At 39.2% G+C, this 13,097-nt stretch overlaps 1 protein-coding gene across 1 annotated transcript in view; it reads left to right on the top strand.

Annotated features, from left to right (window-relative positions):
• The window catches only part of LOC115021846 (oxysterol-binding protein-related protein 10-like), a 43,973-nt gene extending 35,502 nt beyond the window's left edge, over positions 1–8,471 (top strand). Inside the window, exons 6-7 of the mRNA XM_029452563.1 lie at positions 4,727–4,880; positions 6,379–8,471. Of these exons, the coding sequence (XP_029308423.1) occupies positions 4,727–4,880; positions 6,379–6,423 (199 nt within the window). The 3' untranslated portion in view covers positions 6,424–8,471. The remainder of the gene's footprint in view (positions 1–4,726; positions 4,881–6,378) is intronic.
• Positions 8,472–13,097: the final 4,626 nt, after the last annotated feature.

Raw genomic sequence — 13,097 nt, 5'->3', positions numbered from 1 at the left:
CGGATATTTTAATGCCATGCTTCCTCACCAGCTTGGTGAAATCGCCATTCACCATGACGTCAGATGCCAACTGGTGAAACACCGGCAAAACAAACACCGCAACTACCACACCTAAACCTATCAAAAATCTAATTAAATTAAACTATCACCAATAAACTAAGTTAAATTAACACCCATTTCTAACAAAATAATCAAAAAAAGTATCAAAAAGCACACGCTAAGGGTAATGCCAAAAACTTGAGAGTCAGACACCAGTACACGTTTTAAACTGAGATTTAATGTGAGCACAGGGCACGGAATGTGTCAGACTCTACACGTACATCATCCTGCACAGTGAAGCTCAAACATCCAGGGGAAGGAACAATAAATACAAAAAAAAACATTTCTTGGTTAAGTTAAATGGGCTCGAAAATAATTATTGGTCTCTGCATTTCTTTATATTCCATTTGTAAATATATTATTCAATAATCCAGATTATGATTAGACAGTTTTATAATATGTATATATAGAATTGTTTCATTAGCCCAAATGTTTTATGGTAAGTGCAAATGATGTCAATACAGTTGTAATCAAAAGGTTTACAGATTTAAGGTTTTCTGAATATCTACAATTTTTCTAAATTACATTTAGATAAATTGCATGATGAAAGGAAGATTTCTTGAGTCACGGTTCTGAGGAAGTTGAAATCAATCAAGTCAGAGAGATTCTTGATTTAGTCTGATTTATTCATGCATGTGTGGACAGAGTCACAATGTACAAAGTACAAGAATCTGCGAAGAACAAAGGATGCCCAACAGATGTGTGTTTGTCTATATGTGTATGCATACATGCATGAACCTTCATAAAATGGCTTGTGATTTGAAACCCCCCCAAGGCTATGTGCCAGATAAAATATCAGTGTGTTTGTACAGCGGTTGAGCAACGCAGAGTCTTATTTGGACAACTGACCAGTACCAGATGTTGAGGTCTGTGGAGCCAGGAGGTCTGACAACCTCAGCACACACAACAAGCAATATAGAATATCTGAAAGTTAATATAGAATGATTATAATAATACAAAACAACACAAAACATGAATGGTGATTATTTCAGGTTAGCATACAAAAAGCACTTATCAAGTTACATAATCAAATTAACAATGAAAATGTACAACATAATCTTGCTGAGATCTTTTGTAATATAGCCATATCATAATTATTTGACTTGAATGAAAACAGTGACCTCGGCCTCCTGGTCGTCCTCCTGGTCGTCCTCCTGGTCGTCCGCCTGGTCGTGCTCCAGAGCGACTCCGCCCTCGCCCAGCCCAACATAGTCTGTGAGCCAGTAGGGTTGCTCGGTACCATCTTGGTCTAATGCCTAGAGTTAGGAAACATGTAATAGCATTGCACCAGTCGTAGCTTTCTGTGTGTTATCACTCGATTTCTAACACCATGACAAAACACACTTGGCATGGTGTTGCTACACTATCATGGGATTGGTGTCAGGATTTCCAGTGAGCAGTCCAACGAGAAGCTATTTTAGTTGATCTGGAATGGATTTATCTTTTACATCAGATGGATGGAATGCCTCGGGAGTCACAGTCAACATCTTTCTAATTATTTATCTGATATGTGATGAAATTTGATCTATGATTTTGTTGAAATTAGTTGAGTTGGCCCTCCACAATGTAAGTTCCCTCTGTAAAGTTGGATTTTACAAGACAACATCTCTTGATGATACACTACGGCTGTGCTTCCTCCACCAGATAGCATGAACAAATTTTGGTACCAATAAATTACTTGTACAATCATTTTGTTGGGTAACAGTTCTGATATGCTGGGCAAAAAGTCTTTGTCTGCTTCCCTTTTAATCTTTTATACAGTTCATTACCATCTGTTTCTTCATCATTGTCTTTGTACTCAGGATCGTTTTTGCTTGATTCTCGTATAGCCCTGACACCAATACCCATGATAGTGAGCTTCTGCAGCAACTATGTCTCTGCTTGTCACTCCTAGTATCCTTTCATCTCTATTAATTTTGGGTTGCAAATTCTCGTAGTGTGGTGAGGTCTCAGTTGTGCAGCTTGTGTAATCTTATCACATGTTTTTGAGCCCTTTAGAAACTTCACATTCTTACAAAATATACAGATGTGATCATACACCCTTGCTTCTGATGAAGTCCTCCTACCTGGCCTTTTTGATGTACAGGTATTCTCACCGTCTTCATCAGCATGCTTTCCTTGGCTTTTCTTTTCAGAGTCTCTAAGTCTCTCTCCATGGATAAAGGCTTCGGCTTTTTTGGTGTTAGTAGATTTTGGGACTTGTCTTTCTCCAAGTTCTATAGCAACATCTACAATAGGGGCATAGTTTCTCACTTTGGCTGCTTCAATTAATGTTTTACAGGATTCATAGTCTTGAGGACTAACTAAATGGTCATCTTCTTTTAATGTTTGGTCTATGATACACTGTTTCTTAATAGATTATTTGTGCTTATGACTCTCCATTCTGACGAGAAGTGATTCGGAGCTCCAGATTTAAATCTACTCTTCTCTCTACTCTATTGTGCAGAACTATCCCACCACCACAGTACCTGAAACAGAAAAAAAACATTAACATTGCTGGTGAAGAAAGCACCGGCTGCAAAGGTGATATTAATGTATGTATGAATGGTGACATAAAAGTTATCCCATGCCTCATACATACACATTTAGTTAATTCAATTTCATAATACATTTAAAATCTATGTTTATAAACATAGTATTCGCTCTTTAGATTATGTACAGATGAAACAGAACAGAAATACATCTAATGTTATGTATAGTCACTGTGTTGTTACTGCCACTAATAGATGGCATTTGGAGAGAGGCTCATTTTAACAGCTTTCTGAAAAACATATATTCTGAGCTATATTCCCACCAGTTTTCAAAGAGAAAGGTTCAATAATAAGAGAGAACAACTAGTGTAAAGTAGAAAGCTTTATTTGGTTTTTGAAAAGTGTGCATTGGAATGGGGTTATAATCATAAATGATAACACACAGAAAGCTACCACTGGTGCAATGCTGTTACATATTTTCTAACTCTAGTGATGTACACCTTGTCCAAATCCTCTACAACAATTATTCCCCCAAAATGGTACCAGTGGCCCATGCTAAATGAATGCATAGAATTTGGACATTTGGATATATTATATTATCTATTTGTGACTCCATATGATCAACTATATTTTCTAATTGCATTGATTAAGAAAAGTTAACTATGTAGAAGTTTTTACATTTCCAACCTATTAAAACATGTGTAGCCTACAACATTGTGTAACCCTGTAGGAGCTCTGTCAAGTCTGAAAGAAATAACTCTGATGGAGTCATAGTGATGTCATCAGGGTAATCTCAGTTAAATCTTTGAGCTTTGAGGGATTCATGTAACGATGTAGTAGGAACTCTTTGGATGTCTGTTCCAAATGCATTATCTTTCTTTTAATGAGGAAGGATTTTTTCCTTTAAGGAGAAAAGGATTTATCCACCAGAGCATGCAAACGAAAGAAGGCAAAACAGAATACCTGCAGGGAAACCAGGAGAACCAATCTTATCGTTGACGGAATCCAGGAAAGTCACATCAAAACATGGGCTAAAACTGACAGCAAAATTCTGAAGCTGCTCTCAGCTAAACCAAGAGGAGATTGAATTGGAACGTGCGCACAGAACTGAGAAAGTAGTTGGCAATGGAAGCAGCGGCGACAGACCCAGGCTGATTGTAGCCATGTTCCTGAGGTACAAAGACAAGCTCATGGTTCTCCAAAAAGCCATTAAACTGATGGGGACGAGAATATATATTAAGGGGATTTCTGCCAAAGAATGAAAGAGTTTTAGCCAACTATGAAAGCTGTGAGACGAGGGGACATTGCCTACCTACAACAATGAGCTAACGATAATTATCGTCCATCCTAGTTTTTCTGATACCAAAGAGTTACAATGTTGGGTTCCACAGGATAGTTGCTTGCGACCTTTCCTATATTTTATATTCAAAAATGATCTACCATCAGTATTAGATAATGCAAGAGTGGTTATGTATGCAGAGAATTCAACTATCTATAGTACAGCATTGACATACGGTATCTAGAGCTAACTGATGTACTAAGCATTGAGCTCAGAACTGTGGCTGAGTTTAGTGCGGAATATTTCTTAAACAAATTGTATGCTTTTGGGGACCATAAATAATCTGTAATGTGTAATCTGGTTTCCTGTAGAGAACAGTTACAATCTAGTCTTCTGGTTTTCTTCAGGAATGTCTTAAATGACAATAAACAACAGTATTTTACTGCAAGATTAGCAAGATATCTCTTACCACCTCAGCCGAGAACAGATCTCTCCAAATCTACTTTAATTTACAGAGCTATTACAGGATGAAACTCTTTACCACATCACACTATTAAAACAAATACCAGAGCCACTTTCAAAAAAGATTTAAAATATTATTTAATCCAATAATTACATGAACAAACGGTAAATTACTCTTCTGACATGCTGATTGTTTTTATTTGTAGTATAAGGTTTCAAATCTGTATACCTCACTGTATCTAATTCATTGGCATAATTATCACAGCACTATCCTGAACACATATAATATAGGGAATGTATAAAACATTGTTTACATGAAATGATGACATGATGTCATTGTGTAGCAAGCTATATTTTCCCTATTTCCCAGGCATAATAATGATTATTGTTCTTGCTCTTTGATTCCTGTTCCTAGGCGTCTTTGGCAACATGTTACAGTGTCGCTGAAGGCAGGAAATATGGACGCAGCCACAGAACACAAACGCTGCCTGGAAGAGAGGCAGCGTCGCGAGGCCAAACAGAGAGCCGCAACCCAAACCCCCTGGAAAGCCAAATATTTTATTAAAGAGGTGAGGAGGAGCAGACAACGGTGCCATCCACAGTCACTTTAAGTGACCAGTAACAGCTTCTTTGTCATCACAAGTTTGCACGTTTATGTCATATTTTTCCTTTTTAGGAACTCTGACAACTCAGTATTGAGTACAGCCATCTCTATTAACTTAAAGGTTCTCAATTTGCTATGTAAATTTATAGTGGAGTAATCTCTAGCTGAGTAAAGAATAAAGTTGTGTAATGTTGTGTAATGTAATTCTAGCTTCTCTGTGCTTTGATGAAGGAAGAATTTAAACAAGTTAATGATTAGTTAACGGTTAGTTAAAAGTTAGTTAACGATTGGTTAATGATTAATTAACGGTTAGTTCATTATTAGTTAACGGTTAGTTAGTTAGTTAGTTAGTTAGTGGTTAGTTAACGGCTGGTTAACAGTTGGTTAATGGTTAGTTAATGGTTAATTAACGATTAGTTATTGATTAATTAATAATTAATTAACAATTAGTTAATGAATAGTTAATGATACGTTGATGATTAGTTAACGGTTAGTTAATGATTAGTTAACGGTTAGTTAATGATTAGTTAACGGTTAGTTAATTATTAGTTAATGGTTAGTTAACTATTAGTTCATTATTAATTAACTATTACTTCATTATTAATTAACTATTAGTTCATTATTAATTAACTATTAGTTAACGATTAGTACATGATTAGTTAACGGTTAGTTAATGGTTAGTTAATGGTTAGTTAATGGTTAGTTAATGGTTAGTTAATGATTTGTTAACAGTTAGTTAGTGGTTAGTTAGTTAGTTAGTTAGTTAGTTAGTTAGTTAGTTAGTTAGTTAGTTAGTTAGTTAGTTAGTTAGTTAATGGTTAGTTAACAGTTAGTTAACAGTTAGTTAATGGTTAGTTAACGGTTAGTTAAATATTCATTAATGGTTAGTTAACTATAAGTTGATTATTAATTAACTATTAGTTAACTATTAGTTAATGATTAGTTAACTGTTAGTTAATGGTTAGTTACTGGTTAGTTAACTATTAGTTAGTGGTTAATTAATGATTCTAACGTTCTTGTTTCTTTAGAGTTCTGTCCAAAGAAGAATACTATTATATTATTATTAATAATAATAATAATTAGGTTCTGTCCTAAGGAGAATACTAATATTATATTATTATTAATAATAATAATAAATATGTATCATGAATTTATTTATAAAAAACTCATAATACCCTATTACCCTACAAGAATGCGCTCTGAGTTTGTGTACGGGAGGCAGACTCCCTCTCCACATTTAAGAGTAGGCTTAAGAGTTTCCTCTTTAATAAAGCTTATAGTTAGGGCTGGCTCAGGCTTGCCTTGGACCAGCCCCTAGTTATGGTGCTATAGGCTTAGACTGCCGCGGGACTTACACCTCTCTCCTCCTCTCCCCCTCTATCTGTATGTACTCATGTCCTCTGTATTTGTATGGTGTGTGTGTGTGTGTGTGTGTGTGTGTGTGTGTGTGTGTGTGTGTCTAGGGTGAAGGCTGGGTGTACCAGAACCCTCTGTGGAAAGCTCACTGAGCAGGGTGATCTGACCGACAGAGACGTAAGGAGAGACGAACAAACAGAGAGGAAGACAGACAGACAGACAGAGAAATAGCGAACGGAACAAGTGGTACCAAAAACAACCTGAGGAACATGGATAAACTTCCAGTCCTGTCCAATCAGAAACAAGTTGGTTTGGCAGTGAGGTCAGCCAATCTTGAGATTACAGTGTTCAGGCAATATGGACACAATGGGACATTTTTTAAGACAATAGATCTAAACAAATCCCTGTAAACAGCTCCTGCCCTGCTCACTTTTTGTTTGCACATTGTCCTTAACAATCGTGTTGGTGACAACTGTTTTGCACAATTCACTGTACAATATAGTGTAAACAGTGTAAAAGTGTGTGCAATGTGTGTGTGTTTTTTTATGTTTAAGTGTATGCTTGTAAGAAGGGATAAATAACTTATTTAGCCACTTTGAAAAACAACCCTATTTCATAGAATCCAGAGGGAACAGGGTCAAATGTAGTCAGGCTAGTTTCATTTGATGTTGAAGCTGCAGAGCACTGATCCTCTCTGTAATGAAACTCATTCAAACTTAATATGACAGGGAACATTTTAGGGGAGAAATGTTGTTTTATCTGATGTCATATTCATTGGGTAAAGCATCCTCAAAGTATTGTACATACTTAGGTCATATTGAGATACACTTTTATCATCATAACATCTAATAAATCCTTCCAATCAACCATTATGTGACTGTAGACAATGGCTGGAAAGGAAATTAATCTGTGCCCGCTGATTCCAGATGAATATCTCAATGGAATTTTTATTATACTGCAGTTTGATCCTAAAATTGGAAAAATGATTTTGCTTTAAATGAGTCAGTTCACCCATAGTACTGTACAAAAAACATCTCTCTCTTCCCTTGAGTGGTAACTCTCCATTCAGGTAGAATGGGTTTTATTTGTCCAGGTTTTCAGATCTTTGCCCTCTACCTAAATACAACAGAGCTGACCTGAATTTAGTTTGTGCTGATAACAGCACAAAAAAACATTTCACATGACATTTGTTTTTTTATTTTATTTTATTCATTGGATTTGTGAAAGCTGACTCAAACAATTTCAAGATATAAGACACGCTAGCTCGTGTAATGAGCCTTGCCGTTTTAGTGCTAAATGAAACAATGTTAGCTTTTGCTGTAACTTTAGCTGTTTAGTTTGCCTATTTAAATAGCTTGTTGACTTTGAATTCTGTGTGATTAAAGGAATTTATTTCACTTTATATTTAAATGTATATTTTGACTAGAGCTCCATCTTTACTTTTCAAGTTTGATGGTTTGTTAGTTTGGGTTGACCCCCTGCAATTATCTGGCTCCTCCTACCAATGAGCTGCTCTACCTCTGACAAGGTGGGTCAAACCAATACTCCATCACCTCATAATATATCAGCTTTCTTTAACTTCCAACTTTTCCATACTCTGTTCCTGAAACAGCTGCATCTGACCAAATAGGGCACAAGTAATGGCTGATATGTATGGGAATGCCTGCTGAGTGTCTGCCATTTGTAACTGATAAGCACTGCAGTGCACTTTGTGCATTTGTTTGTAGTGAGGTCATCAGGCTTACTGCTCCAGCGTGGTGTGAAATAGTTGTCCACTAGATTATATTAGTATGGCTCTTATGGGAGTACCAGATCAAAATGGATTATTAGTGTACTTTAAAGTCAATCTTTTGTAGATCTAAGTTTGTGAAGTAGCTTGTATTTTGATCATCAGCATCTCAGCCCTAAAATAGTTTTCTTTATTCTCACTCAGTCGTAGAAAAAGTCGTATTTCTAAAGTGATTTAAAAATATCCATTAAATCAAGATCACACTGGAGCAAGACACGTCCATCCAAACATCATTTGTTTTAGTTTATGTTCATTGGAGATGTCTCTAGTGGGAAGTACTACATGAAGCTTCGACAGCCAAACAGCTTGTCCTCCATCTGACCGTATAGTCACCAAACCTATGCAACACTTGACTGTAAACTCAGTCTCAGGTGGGGAGGGGGGGCTCTGTATTTGTTTAAAATAAAGATCTCTTATCAAATATGTTGTCTCCTGTATTGTTTGGTGCTTTTTATTTATCTTGGCTTACCACATGAGAGGGAGGCAGACAGTTTGATGTAGAGAAAGTAATAATGCAGAATGACCCCAATGCAACTCATACTTATTGTAAGGTTCGCTGGAACCGACAGAAATTAACCCAAAAAACGCTGGCCTCACGTTCCTGCTCTGGGAAGAGTGGTGGTAACCCCGAGAGCACTGGAAGGGTGAGAGACCAGTGGCATAGCTGAGAAGGGTGTTATGGGCATACTCGATCCACAAGAGTTGCTTAGACCAGGAGGAGGGGTTGCGGGAAACGAGGCAGCGTAGAGCTGTCTCCATCTCTTGGTTCATTCTTTCTGCCTGACCATTGGATTGGGAGTGAAAACCAGATGACAGACTGACAGTGGTCCCCAGCATCCTGCAAAACTCAGACCAAAAGCGAGAGGTGAAATGTGGACCACGGTCAGAGACCACATCACAGGGCAGACCATGAAGTCGGAACACCTGTTGGAGCATAATCTCTGCTGTTTCTTTGGCAGTAGGCAATTTGGTAAGTGGAATGAATTGAGCAGACTTGGAAAATTGATCAACGATAGTGAGTAGGACTGTGTTACCGTCAGAGAGTAGTAGGCCAGTGACGAAATCCAACGAGATGTGGGATCATGGACTAGCTGGAACTGGCAAGGGATGAAGAAAATCGGAGGGGGCCTGGTGAGAGGTCTTGTTTTGAGAGCAGACCGGACAGGCCGCAACAAATCCTCTGGTGTCCACCTCCATGGAAGACCACCAGAAGCGTTGACGAAGCAGCGCTAGGGTGCGTCTCACCCCAGGGTGACAAGCCAGGCGAGACGAAAGACCCCACTGGAGGACCTGAGCACGGAGACTGGCAGGAACAAACAAATTGTCATCTAGACAAGCACTGGGAGCAGGATGTTCAGCATGGGAGCGCTTTACCTTGTCCTCCACGTCCCAAGTTACTGCACCGAAAACTCTCCGACTGGAATTGACGGGAAAGGGCGTCGGGTTTCACATTCTTTGAACCCGGTCTGTAGGAAAGTGAAAAGTCAAAACGTTTAAATAAGAGAGCCCACCTTGCTTGACGAGACCCACCAGGTTTTTGTGGTCTGTCCAGACCACAAATGGCTGCTCTGTTCCCTCCAACCAGTGTCTCCACTCCTCCCGTGCCAGTTTTACTGCCAACAACTCCTTATTCCCAATATCATAATTCCTCTCTGCCGGAGACAGCTTCCGGGAGAAGAAGGCACAAGGATGAACCTTCTGATCCTAAGCCGATTGCTGAGAAAGAACTGCCCCCACACCGGTGTCCGAAGCATCCACCTCCACGATAAACTGGCAAGTGGGATCTGGGAATATGAGAATGGGAGCTGAAGTGAAACGTAACTTCAATTTACAGAAGGCCTCTTCTGCCACAGGGGACCATCGGAAGAGCACTTTCTGGGAGGTGAGGGCGGTGAGGGGAGCTGACACCGAGCTGTAATTACGGAGGAACCTCCGGTAGAAGTTGGCAAAACCCAGGAAACGTTGAAGCTCCTTTCGTGTGGAAGGAGACAAGTGACAGCCTTGGTCTTGGTCGGGTCCATCTGGATGTTACCTGCGTTGACCATGAATCCCAGGAATGATACTTCTGAGGTGTGGAATTCACACTTCTCAGCCTTCACAAACAGACGGTTCTCCAAAAGCCTCTGGAGAACTAGGCATACACTATGAGTCACATGCTCCTGCTTAGATTTGGAGAAAATCAGAATGTCATCCAGGTACACAAAGACACATATGTTGAGCAGATCCCGAAGAACATCATTAACTAATCCCTGGAAGACTGCAGGAGCATTGGTGAGACCAAATTGCATGACTAGATATTCATAATGTCCACTAGGAGTATTGAAGGCCGTCTTCCACTCGTCCCCCTCCCTAATTCTCACCAAATGGTAAGCGTTGCGAAGGTCGAGCTTGGAGAACATAGTAGCACCTTGTAACAGTTCGAAAGCAGAGGAAACTAACGGGAGAGGGTACCGGTTCTTGATGGTGATGTTATTGAGTCCTCTGTAGTCGATGCACGGACGCAGGGTCTTGTCCTTCTTTCCCACAAAGAAAAACCCTTGTGAACACAGTACATGTTTGTCAGTACAGCTGAACATCTTCAGCTCATTATTGCACAATGGTCGACGTTCTTGTGAACAGAGAAAAGGACACTGCTGCCATCTTGCCATCGCAAAATGAAACGGCACCATTGGCAAGAATAAGTAAAGTGAGAATTTGAGACAAAGCAGCTCCACCACAGAAGTTTGTAAAACAAAATTACTTGTGTAAACAATGAAAGGGTTCAAAAGGCGGACATTAGTTTCCACTACAAACATTATTCATCCAAACTCTTCCTATATGTTGGCCGCAGCTTCCATAACAATTATTCTAATTGTACGGCCCCCGTGCCACTTTTGGCCCTTTGGCTGTCCCTGACTGGCCTACGTGAGGCCGCTGGTAAATTAGGCATCAAATGTAAATAAGTGTACATCTTGCATGCAATACAACTACCCGTTGTATTTATTTTGAAGGCAACTGCTATTTTTAAAATTACGTACGTACGTGCGTGTGGGCATGCCTACAGCGTTTGCGCCTTCACTAATGTTTTGTCGAACAGACGCTAACGAGAGACGTGAGTTAGCCGTTAGCCCTAAAAAATGTCAAGACAGACAGAAGGATTGTAGAGTTTTTAACAAAACATGGACTTCTAAGTATCTATTTACTGAAGTCAAAGGTAAAGCCGCGTGTTTCGTTTGTTGAGTACAGGTCGCCGTGTTTAAAGGCCCTACGAAGTGATAAACATGAATTTCTACTGATGATAGTAAATGCTATTTGTGGTGTAAAATGATGTGTTATTAATGACACAATGATCGCAGTATTTAATAAATCACGATTTAGTATGTCGACCACCGATGTTTACATTGCCGCTACCGGAAACACTTGACGCCGTGTTCTGACGTCACAAGTAGAACACAGTTCACCAATTGAATACACACAGCACGGCAGACGTGGCGATATCGGACTCTGGCTCGGATATTTCGACAGAATCGAGTGACAGTGAGTCGTCACTCGTTGCACCTTCAAGAAGAGGAGTTTATTGAAGAGGATGCTGGTGTCGTGGATTTAGATCATGCGGGCGAGTTTAACGTGGTCAAAATAGAGCAGCTCGAGACACAGTATTCAAGATGGAGACACAGACGGGAGCGAACATGTGGATGTTGGTGACGGTGATCCTGGATTTGGCGGAGATCCTGTGCGGCAACAGAACACAGACTGGTATACACATTTGACTATAATTCATAGAACTTCCCAATAAATAGTAAACACATCATAATAAATCATAACATTATCCTCTATTTACTATCGTAAATAGATCACAAGCTATCCTATATCGAGTCAATAGCTTGGTTTCCTTGAATTGTTATGAACCCGACTAGTTGTCCGCAAATTGCTCGATCACTAAATATTCAATTATTTATTATCTAGACACATCGACGTCTGTAAAGCTTGTTAACTTGATAACTTGATTATTTCTCGAAGTTTCTGCGGTTGAGGTTCTATCATTGTGTCTGATGTCAAACGTCATATATTACGAGCTGTATATAAAGCATTTGCTATTAGGTAACAAACAGAACGGAGGACAGCGCTGTTTTATAAACTATAGTCTGCCAGTAGGCAGTGTTACGGCTGTCTATAGTAGCGGAAAACTTACCATATTTTCATGGAAGTTACGATGTCGTAACTTTACGAGAATTACGTGAAACGGGTAAAAAGTTGCTACTAGATAGATCCGACCTCCGTACGACCATAACAGGCTTATGAGCTGCTTACAAGCCTGTAGTGAAACACAGGCATATACATAGTATGTAATTAAGATGACGTTAATATTGGCCTTTTTTCTGGATATTGCATATTGTGTACATGTCCTTACCACTCTTCTTTTGTACAATTAGGTGCACGTCTGAAAACTGTACAATTATGGAAGAAATTGAAGAGCTGCTGCCAAGAAAAGGATGTCATGGAGGAATTCAATGAATATGAGGGACATGGTGCAAACATAACCTGCATAACAGATCACCCAGGATTCAAATCAAAGTGTCTGGATGTTTGGGTGTTGCAGACAGCCTACCAAAGGTATTCGAAGAGGGACAGACAACAAGCAGGTGATCAGCCACGTAATGAGTAAGTTACTTGTGTGCACAAATGTGTAGAGCTCAGAAACTTTGATGTATTTTTGGGAAGTTGAATGGTCACTCTGGCACAGTCACAGAATAAATAGATAAATAAGCAAATAAGGTTGAAGTGATTACCATTGACATGTATTATCTTGTATTTTACAGAATGTATCGCTATGTGGCATACCGCCAGCTGGTGAGATTTTGTAGGGGAATACTTGGTAAGAACCACAGAATGCCATCATGTGCCATTCAAAAGATCTGTGCTACGTTTCCATCTGACAACTATACGTCGTTCAAATATCCAGCACTTTATTAGAGTCAATAACAAAACACAATGTCAGTTCAGTGATTGAATCTGCTTCTATACAGCACAACAGCATCCCTCTTGTTTGGTTCTTCC

This window comes from Cottoperca gobio, chromosome 16 (assembly GCF_900634415.1).
Source record: "Cottoperca gobio chromosome 16, fCotGob3.1, whole genome shotgun sequence".
Taxonomy (NCBI): Eukaryota; Metazoa; Chordata; class Actinopteri; order Perciformes; family Bovichtidae; genus Cottoperca; species Cottoperca gobio.
Note: the sequence above shows the minus strand (reverse complement) of the source record. Positions and strands in the feature narration are given on the sequence as shown.